Source organism: Gymnoscopelus braueri (genome assembly GCF_963280865.1).
Source record: "Gymnoscopelus braueri genome assembly, chromosome: 11".
NCBI classification, from domain to species: Eukaryota; Metazoa; Chordata; class Actinopteri; order Myctophiformes; family Myctophidae; genus Gymnoscopelus; species Gymnoscopelus braueri.
In genome coordinates, this window is record NC_137613.1 from 8,021,760 (window position 1) to 8,039,609 (window position 17,850).

The following is a 17,850-nucleotide window of genomic DNA, read 5'->3' on the forward strand; positions in this document are numbered from 1 at the left end:
ACTGTTTTAAACTGATTTAGAAGACATTTGTAGAATCCCCAGAAGCAATAACATTTTAGCTAGAAATGCTCGCTTTAAATATATATATATTCAAAGATTTGCACAAAATTTTTCACGATTTTTCAAAAATAGCAGATCTACAAGCTCATAGCGCGGCACTCGGTGCCGCGCTATGAGCTTGTATATCTGCTATTTTTGAATAGCCCAACGAAATCTAAAAATGACATACAGATGCGTTCTCAGGTCTTAAAGAGTTAAAGGTATAGTTCACCCCTCAAAATGACTTTTTTTTCCCTATCGATTAGTCACCCCTTGGAGACTTGAATTCATGGATATTGTTTTGTTTTTTGTCTCATTCCTAAGCCAATAGTTTGATGACGAGCAGTGGGTTCCGGTAGGAGACACAAAGAGTCTCCTTTGTGTCTCCTATCGGAACCGCTGCCTACCGGTCCACTGGTAGGGCAAAAAATGAACCCAATTTTTTTGGGGTGAACTATCCCTTTAAGCCCTATTCCAAACATATTGAAAAGAGACGATCTACAAGCTCACAATGTGTCGCATCTCGACGCGTTGTGAGCTTGATGTTCGATTTGAGTAGATGTTCTATTTTTTTTTTAAAAACGTCATTGTTTTAACCCATTAACACATTGACTGCCAGAATTATTTCATATTTTTTTAGCCAGTGCCAGAGTTTTTCATTGGAAAAAAAAAGTACTCAGGAGCCGAAATACAGCATTTTTAAGTTTTAAGTTAACAAGGAAGTGGATAGGAGTCTAGATCTTCAACTAATCATATCTCCTTGGTCTTTGGGTGAAATTGGAAAAAAAAAACATATATATATATATATATATATTTTTTCCACTTCACGTAGATCTACGCGATTGGCACGTGGCGGCTTTAAAGCGGTTCGTGTAGATCTACGTGATTGGCAGTCAATGTGTTAAGACCTGGAACGCATCTGTGTCACTTAAGATTTCTTTGGCTATTCAAAAATAGCAGATCTAGATCTGCTATTTTTGAAAAATCTTGACGACAAAAATAAATCGATTTTTTTTCCAAAAAACTTTTAGGATTTAGAAAACATTTTTAAGAATCGCCTCAGGTCTTCATTGTTTTAAATTCTTCAGTCTATATAAAGCAGCAGCGAGACAGGGACGAGCGAGGGCAGTTGCAGGACGATGGAAGCCACGGCCAGCGCCCTCCTCCTCTGGGCCACCCTGAAGACAGAGGTTCAAGCAGGAGCCGCTACGAAGGTAAACTGTCAGACCCCCCAAACTAGTGAAAATAGCAATTAGATGTTGTGAGCTTGGAGACTCACAAAAAGACTTCCGCTGAAGCCTTCAGCACCGTTTCAAACATATGGTGAAAAGAGCAGATCTACAAGCTCACAACGCGTCGCATCTCGACGTGAGCTTGTTGATGTTCCATTTTCAATATTAAGATTTCTGAAAAATCTTAATTGTTTAAATTCTTCAGTCTATATAAAACAAAAATGTAAAGATGATTTACTCCTGACCCACAAAAATGGGTCTGTGACCCAAAAATGGGTCTCGAGTCCCGACCCATTGTTAGGGAAACGCACTAGACACACCGCACTTCACTGCCTATCAGCACCTGGGAGCCAGTGTCCCCTAATGCTGGACTAGGGATGGGACGATAGTCGTTATTATCGTTTATTGTGATAAAAAAAACGCTCACAATAATCATATCGCGGAGATTTTTAAGTTATGGTGAAATTGTCCTCCATCATACAATAGGATGAATTAGCTTTTGTTGAGCTGTAAGTTCAGTGTACAACTTCCAAAAATAGCAGATCTACAAGCTCACAACGCGTTGCGTTGCAACGCATTGTGAGCTTGTAGATTGGCTATTTTTGGCGAACGTTCCCCCCCCCCCAGAATAGGGATGCTTGGGGTTCAAGTGGCATCAACTAAAGTGGCATTTTAAGTTTTAAGCATATTTAGATTTTATAGTATATTTTATATACTATCGCAATAGTTCTTGCAACAATAATGGTGACATGTCATTTTCATATGGTCCCATCCCTATGCTGGCATCCTTCATGATAAAACAACTTGGTTAATGTCCTAATTCCTAAGTAACTGACTGTGTAGTAAAAAGTCTTAGTTTTGTGGAAATGTTGTCTTAAACACTACGACACACAAACGGGGAACGCATCAACAAATGTCTTATAAAACTGTTTTCTGAAAACCGTATGTTGCTATATCAGTGGTTCTCAAACTTTTTCCATGTCAAGGACCCCCAAAATGATGTGTATTTGGCCGTGGACCCCCCCATTTGAAAATATTTTGTTCCAGGGACCCCCAAAGATTTGAGTCAAAAATATTCCCTTTAGAAATATATATATACATTCAAATATTTGCACAAATGTTCAAGGTTTTTCAAAAATAGCAGACCTACAAGCTCATCGCGTGGCACTCGGAGCGCTCGGTGTGCTATGAGCTTGTATATCTGCATTTTTGAATAGCCAAAGTATAAAATTATGGTTATAGCTGAGCTCTAAAATGACACAGATGCGTTCTAATGGCTTAACCCATTGATACCTGGAACGCATCTGTGTCACTTTAGATGTCTTTGGCTATTCAAAAATAGCAGATATACAAGCTCATAGCGCGGCACTCGAGCTTGTAGATCTGCTATTTTTGAAAAAAATCTTGAAAGAAAATGTTTTAGATTTTTTTTTTCAAAATGTTTCAAAATTTCAAAACTTTCAAAAAACCTCAGGTCTTAATGGGTTAATTCCCTTTGCTGATTTGTTTCCGTTTCCTTTTTCTACCACATTGTACCTCCTCTCTGCAGAGATGTTCGGTGGGGCCGGACAGGGCCAGCTGCTGCTGCCCCCTGCTGGGGGGATCCCAGAGGAGCCGGGGGCGCTGTACCCCGAGAGATTCAACGAGCCCAGGAACCTCCCCCATCATCATCATCATCCTCATCACCGCCGCCCCTCTGGCGGCAACAGCAGGGAGTTCTTTGATCACTACCCGCCGGCAAACGCCTTCCACCACCACGGGGGGGAACAGGGCTATGGGGGCCAACAGCGTCGCCCTCATCACTCCAGCAGCCTGGACAAGATCACCTCCACCCTCCTGGAACTCGTGGCTCGGAAGTGACAACCCCGGCAGCTATCAATTAATTAACCCATTAAGACCTGAGAAGATTCTTTAAAAAAAATCAAAATCATAACAGTTTTTGGAAAAAAAATCTAAACATTTTTTTTCAAGATTTTTCAAAAATAGCAGATCTACAAGCTCGTAGCGCGGCACTCGGTGCCGCGCTATGAGCTTGTATATCTGCTATTTTTGAATAGCCAAAGACATTAAAGTGACACAGATGCGTTCCAGGTATTAATGGGTTAATTAACCCATTCAACCTGGGAACGCATCTACAATGCAAAATGTCTTCTAAGTCCAACAGTTTTATGAAAAAAAATGAAGTTGCTATTTCAGTGGTTCTCAAACTTTTCCATGTCAAGGACCCCCAAAAGGATATGTATTTGGCTACGGACCCCCATCTGAAAATGTTTTGTTCAAGGGACCCCCCAGAAGCACAGATTTGAGTAACAAATGTTCGCTTTAAGAAAACATATATATTCAAAGATTTGCACACATGTTCACGATTCATTTTTTTTTTAAATGGCTGATCTACAAGCTTGGATTGAATGGGTTAAAGGTGTTTCCTCCTGCAGTGTTAAAGAGTCACTGAGAACGTGCCTCAGGTAGTGGCGTTTATTGAGCGCATCATCAACAATGGACATGCCTATGCCGTCAACAATGGGGGGGATGTGTATTTTGACATCCAGCCCATTGGAGGTCGTTATGGTACATTTTATTTAGAGCAGTGGTTTTCAACCTTTTTCATGCCAAGGACCCCTAAATTGATATACATTCGGCTGCAGACCCCCATCTGAAAATGTTTTGTGCCAGGGACCCCCAGAAGCAAAGATTTGAGTTAAAAATGTTTGCTTTAAAAAAATCTGCTATTTTTTTGAATAGCCAAAGCTAAGTGGTTTAAAATGATTGTGACGCTATGTTAACTAATTTCGCTGGGGACCCCCTGGTACCCCACCAAGGACCACTGGTTGAGAACCAATGTTTTAGAGTGTCGTTGAACCGCAGGGGTGAGCCAGGAGACCCAGATAAATGGTCAGGTGGGAGGGGCCCGGCGCGAAATGCTTTTGAGATTTTCAAATGGGCCCCTGATCCAGGAAAGATTGAGAACCACTGAATTTAATGAACATGTCATATTTTTAGTGCATGTATTGTATCTAACTTTCAGATTCTTTTTTTTTTTGCTTTTTGTTTTGGGTAACGAGAGCGTAGAGATACAGGAAAGGCAGTTTAGATTTTTCCTTTATGATGTTTTCATGTTGTAGTTATTGCATTGTATATGACTGAGCGAAGAATCTGATGTGGGGGGTAAAAGTGACTCGCTTTTCAACTGCATTTTTGCTTGAAGGTTTATGTTCTTAATTAATATAGTGTTGATTTGGGTAAAAATGTGATCCACAAAAAAATTTAAGTGTAACTGACTCGATCATTAAAAGCTCTCTTTTTAGTTTTTACCTATTGACACGCTGTGCAATTATTCTGTTCTGTCATCTCTTATTACTGCTACTATTACTAGTAATTATTAAATATTATGTTACTCTGTAGTTTAGGGGTGATTAAAGGACGACTTCACCGCTTTTCATATAATTGGTCCTCACTAATACTCATGATAAAATGGTACAAATGTTTCCTACTTGGTCTGTGTCTCATAGGAGGGCTGTGGACAGTCCAGAAACCTGTCTACCAGTGACATCATCGTTAGGCACGAGTTTTTTTTCCAACAAGATTTCACATTTTTTATTTAGATTTTTATTAACACGAGAGCAATGGCTTCTTTTATTGCAGTTTCTATTAGCTTGGATTCCCCATTGATGATGTCACTGGTAGACGGGACTCTGAACTGTCCACAGCCCTCCTCTGAGACACAGACCGAGTAGAAAAAAATGGTACCATTTTATCATGAGTATTAGTGAGGACCTATTATATGAAGATGGGTTGAAAAGCGGTGAAGTCGTCCTTTAAGAGTTAGTTAGATTTAGTTCCAGGGGCGGTCGTAGCTTAGTGGGTAGAGAGGTCTTCTGTTGATAAGGTATTGGTTTGACCCAGTAACTCCCAACAGCAGAAGTACAGAATTCTACAACTCATACTACTGTAAGTGGGGAGAATATCTAAACCAATTGTTTTGATACTTATTCTTACACAGTCTGTCTTTGGGACAAAACCTCTAACTGGTGAAATAATGAAAGGGTTCCATGTTTTTGCTGGGGGTCCAGGAACTTCACTTTGAGAACTATATCATATACCACATGCACATTGTGAGCTTGTAGATCTGCTATTTTCAAATGGCTGAAATGTATATAGGGCTGAAGTGGGTAATTAAAAATCTACAAAGTAACTAGTAACTTTAAGTTTTCAAGTAATTGTAGTCGAGTAAAAGTACAATATTTGCCTCTGATATGTAGTGGAGTAGAAGTAAAAGTACAAGTACTGACAATTGGAAATACTCCAGTAAAGTACACAAATACCTCAAAATTGTACTTAAGTACAGTACTTGAGTAAATGTACTTAGTTACTTTACACCACTGCTTTTTTGGACATAATGTGATCAGAAGCATAATAAAGAGCCTTGATGTTTCTGTCTGATGTCTGCCTTCAGGTCATTCTCCGGATCTGTGTCAGTGTTGCCAGATTTTAGGACAGCAACAAGCAAGCAGGTCTAGGAAAACAAGCCCAAAAGAAGCGACTGTAGGCCACATGAGCACTTTAAGTTTAAACATATATGCAGTGACTATTTGAAAATAGCCGATCTTCTGGTATTTTCAAAAACTTGAAGACATATTGAATTTTTCGAAATATTTTTGAAACATTTTAACAACACAAATCTGGTACGGGGCTCCCTGGCATATACTAATTTCAGATGGGGGTTATAGGGACAAATACATATTAATTTGGGGAGTCCTTAACATGACAATGTTTGAGAACCACCGGTTTAAACAACAATAGGAAACAAGCTCAAATAAACAACTACACTTTAGAAACAAGCCCAAATAAACAACTACACTTTAGAAACAAGTCCAAATAAACAACTACACTTTAGAAACAAACCCAAATAAACAACTACACTTTAGAAACAAGTCCAAATAAACAACTACACTTTAGAAACAAGCCCCCCAAACAAACCGCAACCACCAGCAACTTTACAGAAAAAGAAGCCCAAAGTCGCTTATAATAAGCGGACATGGCAACACTGATCTGTGCAAGGTGGTGGTGCAACGTGCATGAACCGACGCACTCGGGAACGTCACGTCAGCGCGTGCGTGCGTGCCGTGCAGACGTCACCCTCAGCGTTGCCATGTCGGCTTATTGTAAGCGACATTGGGCTTATTTTTCTGTATAGTTGCTTGTGCAAATTGGTTAGTTGTGGGTTGCGTTTTTTTGGGGTCTTGTTTCTAACGTGTAGTTGCTTAATTAGTCTTGAGCTTCCAAAAGTTTTGTAATTTTTTTTTTAAACCAGTGGTTCTCAAATATTTTCATAAATGATTTGTGCCACAGGCATTCAGACAATCCAAATATTTTATTTCGATTCTATTTTCAAAATAGCAGATCTACCAGCTCACAACGCAGTTTAAACTTAAGTGCTCATGATGTGGCCTTTTTTGGTTGCTTCTTTTGGGCTTGTTTTCCTAGACTTGGGTTTCTTGTTTCTCTCACAGAATCTGGCAACACCGGTCACCCCTTTTTCCGGTTCGAGTCTCCGAAAAGACGCCATCTTGTTTCCCGTTGCTAGCTTAAAAATAAAATAAATAATAGACCCGGGGAAACCAACCGCACTTCTTCTCCACTTCACTCCGAACCCGTAGAAACAAACAAAGTGAGTAACACAATTAAAATGCGTCAATTAAAATTCAAACGCGTCGCGGTGGAAGCACAGGGGGGGCAAATAATTACTGGGGCTCCTTTTCATTTGCTCTCTTTCTTGACCAATAAGACGATTGTTTTGGGAAGATGAACATCGGCGCCATTTCCCTCCGCCGCTCTCTCCCTCTCTTATTGGTGGCCCCCGCCGCTCGCGCTCTGAAGGAGAGCGCAGAGAGAGAGGGGCGGCGAGGAAACTGGCCTCCGCGCCGCCGCCATCTTGGCTCCGAGGCAACACGGGCGGCGGACGGAGCGGCCGTGCCCACGACTAGAGCCACAATGGCGTCGGTCGCAGAGACTGCAACTTCCACTAGCAGAACCTCTTAGAAACCTTGATTGGTGGAATCTAGTCCGAGGTTTGATTGGTCTGAAGGACAGATCCAAACGTTGTCTTTATTGGTTAGACTGCTTCGATCTCCACAGCTTTGTGTCAAGCTTTGCGAAAACTTTTCATTTGATAACGTTGTGTCCGGCGGAGAGAATTCAACCTTTAAAAGTCGCTCGAGCGCCGCAGGGTCGGCTAGTCACTGAGCCTGCCGTGAAGCTAACATAGCTTAGCTTAAAAAGTCTCTCTCTCTCTCTCTCTCTCTCTCTCTCTCTCTCACACACACACGCACACAACAATGAACATCTTGCTAACGTTTTAGCAATGCGTTAATTCATGTTACTGGTCTAAAGTGTACTAGTAGCCGGTGTGTGAAACGACACAACATAAATAAACAGCACCCTGCATCACTTGTGCTGTATATCGTCTCAACCTACTGTACTGATGCTAACTAGTTGGAAGCTATAGTGCTAGAAGTGCTATTATTAAGCAAATAAATTGCAGGCAACATAAAGCTCGCCAGAATAATGCTGTGTTCAATATTAAATGACACATGGTTAGTGTGTGTCAGTCAGTCACTGACGATATCATTTACTTATTATATACAGTGGTGGAAAAAGTACTCAAATTCTTTACTTAAGTAAAAGTACCAATACTGCAATATAAAAATACTCTGTTACAAGTAAAAATCCAAAATGAAAAATTTACTTGAGTAAAAGTACAAAAGTATTGGCATCAAAATGTACTTAAAGTAACAAAAGTAAAAGTACGAAATATTTGAAAATAGCCGATCTACAAGCTCACAACGCGTCGCGATGCGACGCGTTGTGAGCTTGTAGATCTGCTATTTTCAAATAGCCTAGGTATAAAATAGGGCTAAAGTAATTAATGTATGTTTTATAATGTAATACTTTATATCTACAAAGTAACTAGTATCTAAAGTTTTCAAATAATTGTAATGGAGTAAAAGTACAATATTTGCCTCTGAGATGTAGTGGAGTAGAAGTAAAAGTATTGGAAATTGGAAATACTCAAGTAAAGTACAAATACCTCAAAATTGTACTTAAGTACAGTACTTGAGTAAATGTACTTAGTTACTTTCCACCACTGATTTATATAATTCACACTATTGAGTGGCGTTTGCCCTGGTTGCTCTCCCACTCTTTATTAATGTGTTATAATGTTGACCACTCTCACCCTGTTCAGTGTCCCTGTTTAATTGGGCGCATGATGGCATTATTACGAAAATAACAGATCCATAAGCCCACAGAGGGTCGTTTTGCGTTTAATTGTGAGCTTGTACATGAGCCGCTATTTTTGTAATGGCTGAATTATTAAATAGAGTTTAGGTAAATATTGTTGGTTTGCATGGTGGTATACGGCAAGTTGCTGGTGACATTGATGTGTATGTGATGTCTGTAACCCTCATCATTGATCAGACTGGGTTCATATGTTGCATAACTTTAAAGAGACAGTTGCAAAGTTGATTAAACACGAACAAAACAAAATAGACTTATGTATATATGAACACTGGTTGCATCTTTTAGTTGAGTAGTAGTTATTGTAATGAAACAGTGCAGGTAATCCGGTATCAGTAATCCAGGAAATAATTTCTATTAGTGTATCAAAGACAGGCTTGTTTGTTTTTGTGTGTGGGGGGGGGGGGTCCTTTTTCCTTGTCTGTAAAATCTTTCAATCCTGTATTGTTCTCAGTGCCTTTTTTGAATAAGGATCATTTTCAATACCAGATAGGCTTGTGTACAGAATATCTGACTACATCAACCATACAGTTGCTGGCGAGCATATCGATGTTTCCAGGGCTCACCATAATAACTATAATGGGATCCTGGGAACATAGGAATGACCCCTTTTTTAATGGCTCCAGTCCATCCATATACAGTTATATCGGTTGCACTCAAAGACTGGAGTCAACGGTGGCAGTGGAGAAACGAGTTTTGATTTGCACTGTTGCTTGTTGTTTCATTTGTATACTTTATTGTGCTTCCCCAGCTTAAGCCTCGTAGACACATTTTGTCTACAAGCAGTAGCCTATCTTACTGTACATAATTCATGATAACAGTTGTGTTTCACAGTGTACATGAGGGCTGAAACTATCGATTATCTACCTATTTCCGTAAGCCATTATTCTGTCAAACTTTTGATGAATCAAGATGAACCATTTTAGCCCTATTTTATACTCTTAGTCGTATAACTGAAATGTCACGCAAAAAGCAAACAAAGAAATAGCGAAAATATCCTATCTACAAGCTCACAATGTGTCGCATCGTGAGCTTGTAGATGTGTTTTCATACAAATCCATTTTTATATATAATCTATTATTAAATCAATTAACTGTTGCAGTCCTCGTGTACACATTATTCTAGAAGGACTCTAGTTGGACAGTATTAGCTGCTTCATGGTGTATTCATGGTGTACTTCTGGTGTATTATTATCTAGAGCCATTTGTTTCTCAGAATGTCAGATCAGTGAGGTATGACCTATGCAGGTGTGTGCATGTATTGTTCATGTTTGCATGTTTGCATGCATGCATGGCTCGGCCCGGCTGCCCTGAGGGAGCTCTTCTTGCTGTGTGTTTGTGAAACCACACAGTGGCCCGCCTGGGTGCCTGTTTATCTCTAAACAGAGTCGGCGAGAGCAAACATGTCCCCATGCATGGTGCTATACGGGCGGCACACAAGTCATGGGAAGGTCTCCGTCGCTGCGCTGCTGTGACCTTGCCAGGTGTCATCATGGAGGCGTTTTGGGTTAGCCTCAGCCTGACTATGACTCTTTGTGCAGAGCGCAACGGCTCTGTAATGATTAACCAGCCTGCTACAGTATACCTGCTCCTCCTGTTAGTAGGGGGTACTAAGCACAAAAAATGGCCAAATCGTTACGCGGCGGATAAAAGCATGAAATTTGATACAGATGTCCCTTGGGTCATCCTAAAACATCCTAGAAGGGGTGCCCAAAAAAATCTTAAACAGGAAGTGACTTATGGACATAATTCAAAATGGCCACCTAAACTGTTGACCGTTGACTCAAAAGACACCAAAAGAATCTCCAAAAAGCATAAAATTTGGCACATATGTCCCTTGGGTCATCCTAAGACATCCTAGAAGGGGTGCCCAAAGGAATCTGAAACAGGAAGTGAGTTATTGACTAAATTGAAAATGGCCGCCTAGTGTTGTCGATTGACTCAAAAGACAACTAAAGAATCTCATAAAAGCATACAATTTGGCACACATGTCTTTTTGGTCATCCTAAGACATCCTAGAAGGGGTGCCCAAAGAAATCTTAAGCAGGAACTGAGTTATTGACAAAATTGAAAATGGCCGCCTACAGTGTTATCTATTGACTCAAAAGACAACTAAAGAATCTCATAAAAGCATACAATTTGGCATACATGTCCCTTGGGTCATCCCAAGACATCCCAGAAGGGGTGCCCAAAAAAATCTTAAACAGGAAGTGAGTCATTGACAAAATTGAAAATGACCGCCTACAGTGTTGTCGATTGACTCAAAAGACAACTAAAGAATCTCATAATGGCATACATGTCCCTTGGGTCATCCTAAGACATCCTAGAAGGGGTGCCTGAAATTATCTGAAACAGGAAGTGAGTTATTGACTAAATTGAAAATGGCTGTGTACAGTCTTGACAGATGATGCAAAAGACACTCATAAAAAATAATCTCATAAAAGCATGAAATTTGGTACAAATGTCCCTTGGGTGATCTGAATGCATCCTAAGGGGTGCCAAAAAAAGTTTGAATAGTCTCTCAATGGAAAACACTCCTCCCACACGGGCTGCACTGCTACAATATTCAAATCGAGCAGCCAATCTAGCATTTGGTCCAGAAGCCTGAAAGCTATGCAATCTCTACCATCTCCTGACAAATAAATTAAAGTCGCTGATTCGTGGACACCTTTATGGACACTCTTGCCAGAGGCTGCTTAAGTTTGTAGAGAACTCAAGTGTGGCTGCAAAGCTGAGCCCTTCTGTTCGAGAAAGTGTAGATGCCGGGATGCTGGGTTACCTTGCAGAGCATTATGCCAATGTGCTGGTAATTGCGAAATGGCACACATGAATACATGTAGTTACTAAACACTAATCACAAAAAAACAGTAATGATCAAGAAGAAAATACATGAGAAGATAGAGTGTAAAACAAGCAAGAAGATGTAGAGTGCAAAATAAATAAGATGCAGAGAGTAAAATAAGAATATGCAGAGTAAGATAAGATGCATAGTAAAATAAATGAGAATATGCAGAGAGTTAGATAAATAAAGAAGATTCAAAGAGTACAATAAAAAAATTATGCAGAAAGTAAAATAAATAAGTGATGTAGAAATGAAAACAGAAGGTAGACTACAAAATACGGCAAGTTATGCACTGCATAACCTGTCGTATTGAGTCTGCATAATATGCAGACTGCCATGGTCAACTGTTTAAACAGCCATTTAGAATTTCTTCAACATGGTCCCTTCCTAAAAAGTTTAATAAACAAGCAAACAAATAAATAACCCCTTCTAGGATATATTAAGAAGCACTCAATGTACGTACCAAATTATACACTTTTATGACGTCCCCTTATGTTTTCTTTTGTGTCAACTGCTTTTAGGCGGTCACTTCCTGTTTAAAACCTTTTTGGGCACCCCTTGTAGGATGCGTTCAGATCACCCAAGGGACATTTGTACCACATTTCATGCTTTTATGAGATTCTGTAGGTATCTTGCATCATCTTTCAACACTGTAGGCGACCATTTTCAATTTAGTCAATAACTCACTTCCTGTTTCAGATTATTTTTGGCACCCCTTCTAGGATGTGTTAGGATGACCCAAGAGACATATGTGCCAAATTGTATACTTTTTGGAGATTCTATAGGCTTTTTGAGTCAATCGCCAACACTGTAGGCGGCCATTTTCAATTTAGTCAATAACTCACTTCCTGTTGAAGACTTTTTTGGGCACCCCTTCTAGGATGTCTTAGGATGACCCAAGGGACATGTGTGACACATTTTATACTTTTTGGAGATTCTTTAGTTGTCTTTTGAGTCAATCGACAACACTAGGCGGCCATTTTCAATTTGGTCAATAACTCACTTCCTGTTTCAGATTTTTTTGGGCTCCCCTTCTAGGATGTCTTAGGATGACCCAAAGGACATGTGTGCCACATTTTATGCTTTTTGGAGATTATTTTGGTGTCTTTTGAGTCAACGGTCAACAGTTTAGGTGGCCATTTTGGATTTTGTCCATAACTCACTTCCTGTTTAAGATTTTTTTGGGCACCCCTTCTAGGATGTTTTAGGATGACCCAAGGGACATCTGTATCAAATTTCATGCTTTTATCCGCCGCGTAACGATTTTTCACTTAGTACCCCCTACTATGTCCCCCTGCTCCCTCCGCACTAAAATAGAAAAGGGAACATTTAGCTTTGTTTCTCTTGAGTCCCTCTCACATGCGTGCCGTGCACTCTCTCTCTAGCTCTCTCTCTCTCTCTCTCTCTCTCTCTCTCCTTGTTCCCTACCCCTCCCATCCTGTAGCAACTCTCCTCTCTGTCCTTCTCCATCCTTCCGCTTTCCCCTCCCCCTCCTCCTCTAGTGTGTTCATTGATGGAACCAGGTTTGCTCTCTCTCTCTCTCCGTGCTCTGGCTTGGTGTTCTTGGGTACAGTGTCAGTGGGGATTTGCAGTAATATGCAGGATAAGCTGCAGGACGGGTCACTTCCACCATCCTTTTGCATCGACTGCCAGCCAGAAGCTACTTGTTCAGCATATTGCTTTGCAACCCCCCCCGTCCCCCACCCCCCTCTCTCAAATTTTGTCTTATTTCCCTATACTTCATTGACGAGTATTAGTTTTATTTTGTTGCCAACCTGCACTGTGGTTGTCCTGATAAGAGTAAAGTAAAGCGCTAACGGCAACGGCACGCGGAGCAGCAAGCAGCGTCCTGCCTTTGTGCTCCAATGTAAAGGTTAGTGTGGAGAGAGAACGGGCCATGCACATTTAACCAGTGGCGTGCTGACAAGAAGAGGACCTTGGATGACATTGCTGACGCGCCTTTTATGGTGACATTTTAATTGTGTAAAAGTTGCAGTTAGAGGCGTTTTTTTCAGGGTCAAGACAAACAATGTCTTTGTGTATACTGACTTTCGCCCATATCTCTCCAATCTTGTTTACCCACAAACAGAAGCAGAATTGAATGACCCCCACCCCCCACCCCCCCCAAGCTGCCTGAAGTGGTCAGCTGATCAGCATGATTTTTTTTGTTGTGCAAAGGGCTGTGCGATGACCCGTCTTTTTTTTGTTTGTTGCATTTATAATTTTTCAGTGCAAACTTGATTGGGTTTAGCCCGGACTGATCTATCCGTTCCAATCTTGTTGTGTAACTCCGTTATAGCGATGAGTCATCAGAACCCAAAGAATACAATTAGCCGACTAATTAACATTCTGCTAGAATCAAGGAGTAAGAGCCAGGCAGTCACTGAGATATTTTCGTCCCCTCTCTCTCTCTCTCTCCTCCATTAGCATATCAACAGCACAGTGAATGTCATCCTGGTTGAGCCTAGTTTGAGGCTAGATGTTGTTGCTGCTCACCTGTGACTGCGTGAGCAAGGATGAACGAGAGACAGAGAGAGAGAGAGAGAGCAAGGGCGCACGCAACGTGTGCGTGGATGTGCACGTAATGCCCGCGCACGCACGCACGGCCGCACACGTAACGAGACGGCAGAGAATCTGCCCCCCCCGGTATATTCTATGCCGTTGCACTTTAAATCATGTGGCCGCAACATGCGGCATCCACTCTGGCACCTCCCTCAGCCAATCAGGGCGCAGCGTGGCCCGCCCGCATCACAGGGGCTCGTGAGCCTGTTGCTGCAGAGCGGAGGCGGGGCCTATAGCCGGGGAGACATTTAGTTTGACATTGTAAATAAGCAGAGAGCAGTTTGTCAGAGAGCAGCGGCAGCAGCACTGACGCTCCTGTCTTTCTACGTCCAGCCGCGAGGGACGCAGCGACAGCCAGGGAGGACACACCATGCCGAGGCAAGCACCCCCCCCCCCCCCCCCTTCTACACACGCACACACACACACATGCACACACACGCGCGCGCACACACACACACTACCCCAGAGTTCTTTTCACAACTTTCTATGCTCTTCTTTTTCTCTCCTCGCCCCGGTTTCTCCTCTCGTCTCCCTCTTCCTCTTTCCTTCTCCCTGACCCCTATCCTGCAGCTCAAGGTAACTTAGAACAGGAAGTTGGCAGTCGCTGAAAGGGGGTTGGGCGGAGGGAAGGGCCTCCCCCCCTCCCTGGGTGGGAGGAGCACAGGGGGTGCGGCGTGTCAGAGCTTGACGGGCGGCTGCGACAGCCAGTGGAATGGGAGGACCTTGTCCCGTCATTGGCTGAGAGCGCCCATTGAGGGGCCAGCAGCTCCCCGGGGGCGGAGGCGGGGCTTGAGTATCATGTAGCAGGCTAGATTGATTACTCTCCAGTGTTAAAGGGGAAGCGGTGCCGGAGGAGAGATTTTTGTCCGAGGACTCGAGTGCCTTCGGTTGCCTCTTGCCGCTTTCCTGCTGCTGCTGCTGCTGCTGGCTGTTTGCTGCACACTTCTCCTTTCCTCTCTTCAACCCTTTTGCCTTGTCTTTACTCCTACCCCCCCCCCCCCCCCCCTCCTTCTGCTCTCCTTTCCCCTGGTGGCCGAGGCAGGGGTCAGCTGAAAGACAAACGCAAGGGTCAGCGGCTAGCAGGGAGACGGAGAGGGTTGTTCTGTTTGGAGACAAAGTGCCGAGACCGACGGGGGGAGCCGAGCCGAGCCGTGCTGCACGGCACTAGTTGGGAGTTAGGAGGAGAGATAGGAGGGCAAGGGGACGGGGTGTATGTTGAGCTTTGAAGGGGGAGCAGGGGGGGGGGTTGCAGGAGGAGACATGGGACTGGGTAAAGAGAGTGAGAGAGAGAGAGAGGGGTCTCTTTTCTCTCTATGTCCAGCCTGGGAGCTTTAAAAAAAAAAAATGTTTAAAGGCGGCCAGTGGAGCCAGAGTGGCTTTTGTCCGGTCGCTAGGACGGCGGGGGCTGGAGGAAGTATGAAGGGGGCTGGAGAGAGACTTTCGCTGTCAGCTTCTTGTTTTCACTCCTCCTCCTCCTCTTGCTGCTGCCGTTGTTCCTCCTCCTCCTCCTCCTCTCAAGGAGACTTGTACAGGACTCTCCCCTGCCTCTCTATCGCTCTGTTCCCTTCCCGACACACTACAGCCGACCGACCGCCAGCCATGAAGGGCAACCGGGTAAGTCAAACCAGCTCGGTGTCCTCTCTCTCTCTCTCTCTCACACACAAACACACATGCATGCACAGTGCACACGCACACAGAGAAAACGGTAACCGGGTAACTGGTTAGGGTTAGAGGGTTAGGTCACTTTTTGCCATATCATTCTTGGTCTTATTGTTTCTCTGCAGTGGTGAGATGCTCACTCTGTCCTTTATACACACACACACACACACACACACACACACACACACACACACACACACACACACACACACACACTTCCTCCACACTCACTCCCTCCCTCTCCTCTTCTCGTCCTCTACTTTTCTCCTTGGCAGATGTGTGTGTGTGTGTGTGTGTGTGTGTGTGTGTGTGTTTGTGCACTGGGCAGCAATCTGCCGCTCTAGTCTCATGTCCTTCAGCTGTCACCTCAGAAGAGCCTTGTTGATGTTGCTGCTCTCACTCTTTGTGTTTTACACTTCTGTACACTGTGGTTGTTGTTGAAAGGATATATCGATCCTCCGCCGGGTCGTCTCGCGTGGGCCTGTCTGTGTTTCTGCGTCCGTTCACAAGAATGCGTACTGTACTGTACTGTACTGTAACTGTACTGTACTGTAGTGGGTTGCGTATCCTCCTCCTGTTCTGCCAAAACCGGCAGCTAGCCGAGAGAGAGAGAAAGCAACACACAACACTGTTTTGTTTGCAGCCTCATAAGCCTTCACTCGCTGTGTTTTGACTTTGGACTCGCCAGTCATCAACATGACTGTCGGGGACACACACACACACACACACACACACACACACACACACACACACACACACACACACACACACACACACACTCTTCATGGCCTGTTTGTTATTGACTGTAAGCAAGCAGTGCAAGGCCGCCACCCTGACTCTGTCTGCACTCAGACACACTTCAAAGTCGTCCCAAGGCGATGGCATCAAGGGCCCTCTGGGCCCACAGTTCTCTCTCTCTGGGCCCACAGTTCTCTCTCTCTGGGCCCACAGTTCTCTCTCTCTGGGCCCACAGTTCTCTCTCTGGGCCCACAGTTCTCTCTCTCTGGGCCCACAGTTCTCTCTCTCTGGGCCCACAGTTCTCTCTCTCTGGGCCCACAGTTCTCTCTCTCTGGGCCCACAGTTCCCTCTCTGGGCCCACAGTTCTCTCTCTCTGGGCCCACAGTTCTCTCTCTCTCTGGGCCCACAGTTCTCTCTCTCTCTGGGCCCACAGTTCTCTCTCTCTGGGCCCACAGTTCTCTAACTAACTGGGTCCGAAATCGCGCTCCCCTCCTGGCGTTCCGGTTTTGACACGTGTACCAGCCAGCCAGCCACGCAAAAACAGAGGCCAAGATGGCGTCTTCAAGGGTGAAAAGGGGTTTGTAGTCAGAGGAGCACTTGGCGACCACGGACCATCTCTGTGTGTGTTGCTGCTGTTGTCTTGGGGTCCCCAGGGGTGCTGCAGGTGCAGCTGGTTGTGTGTGTGTGTGTGTGTGTGTGTTGACCTCAGGACCCCCCCCTCCCCCTCCTCTGCGGCCCCACCAAACCAACCATCCCTCCCTCCTGGCCTCAGACTCCCAGACGGGACAGACATGTCAGTCTCTGTGTGTTGTGGCTCCACGGCCGGGCCGGAAGAGGCCGCTGTTCTTGATCTGATCTTTTCTGATGGGAGTCTGAGGAGGAGGAGGATGGATACCTTACTCTCTCTCTCTCTCTCTCTCTCTCTCTACTCGTCACTGACTCCCCCCTCCCCCACTTGAAAGTTTCCATCGGTGCCTCTCTGACAAAACTAAGTCCCTTAGGGGAAGAGGGGAGAGGAGTTAGAAAAGGGAGAGTGACAGAGAGAGAGAGAGAGAGAGGGTGACTAAAAATAACTCCTGAGTCGAAGGCCGTGCTGCCAAATCTCAGGGTTGCATGCGATTTGAATATCATTTGTGCCCAGTGTCCTGCAGCGACATTGGAGAGGGGGGGGGGGGGTTAACCCATTAAGACCTGAGAAGATTCTAGAAATGTCTTCTAAATCCTAACAATTTTTTGAAAAAAAAAAACCACTTTTTTTTTTCCTCGATTTTTCAAAAATAGCAGATCTACAAGCTCGTAGCGCGGCACTCGGTGCCGCGCTATGAGCTTGTATATCTGCTATTTTTGAATAGCCAAAGACGTCTAAAGTGACACAGATGCGTTCCAGGTATTAATGGGTTAATGGACACACAAACACCGTCACACATAGCTAGTCACTGTTGCCGGTAGCCAAGGTGACCATAGCCGTGTTGCTGTATGCACT

At 43.9% G+C, this 17,850-nt stretch overlaps 2 protein-coding genes and 1 long non-coding RNA gene across 11 annotated transcripts in view; all 3 read left to right on the forward strand.

The window, feature by feature from the left end:
- The window catches only part of LOC308094720, an 87,697-nt gene extending 83,115 nt beyond the window's left edge, over window positions 1-4,582 (forward strand). The window contains exon 2 of the long non-coding RNA XR_013933981.1: window positions 3,725-4,582. This is a non-coding gene — a long non-coding RNA (uncharacterized lncRNA). The remainder of the gene's footprint in view (window positions 1-3,724) is intronic.
- Window positions 1-4,582, forward strand: part of LOC308094694 (uncharacterized protein) — a 35,989-nt gene extending 31,407 nt beyond the window's left edge. For all 4 annotated transcript variants that reach the window (XM_080441480.1, XM_080441481.1, XM_080441482.1 and 1 more), the window contains 2 exons: window positions 1,128-1,253; window positions 2,821-4,582. In XM_080441480.1, coding sequence (XP_080297606.1) covers window positions 1,128-1,253; window positions 2,821-3,131 — 437 coding nt within the window. In that variant the 3' untranslated portion in view covers window positions 3,132-4,582. The remainder of the gene's footprint in view (window positions 1-1,127; window positions 1,254-2,820) is intronic.
- A 2,231-nt stretch (window positions 4,583-6,813) lies between these two features.
- nfyc (nuclear transcription factor Y, gamma) overlaps window positions 6,814-17,850 on the forward strand; it is a 54,199-nt gene continuing 43,162 nt past the window's right edge. For 3 of the 6 annotated variants that reach the window (XM_080441519.1, XM_080441524.1, XM_080441522.1), the window contains exon 1: window positions 6,814-6,939. The gene's annotated coding sequence lies outside the window, so the exon portion shown is untranslated. Of the gene's footprint in view, window positions 6,940-14,232; window positions 14,349-14,436; window positions 15,585-17,850 lie in introns of those variants that run through there. The other 3 variants (XM_080441521.1, XM_080441523.1, XM_080441520.1) reach the window with 3 other exon arrangements.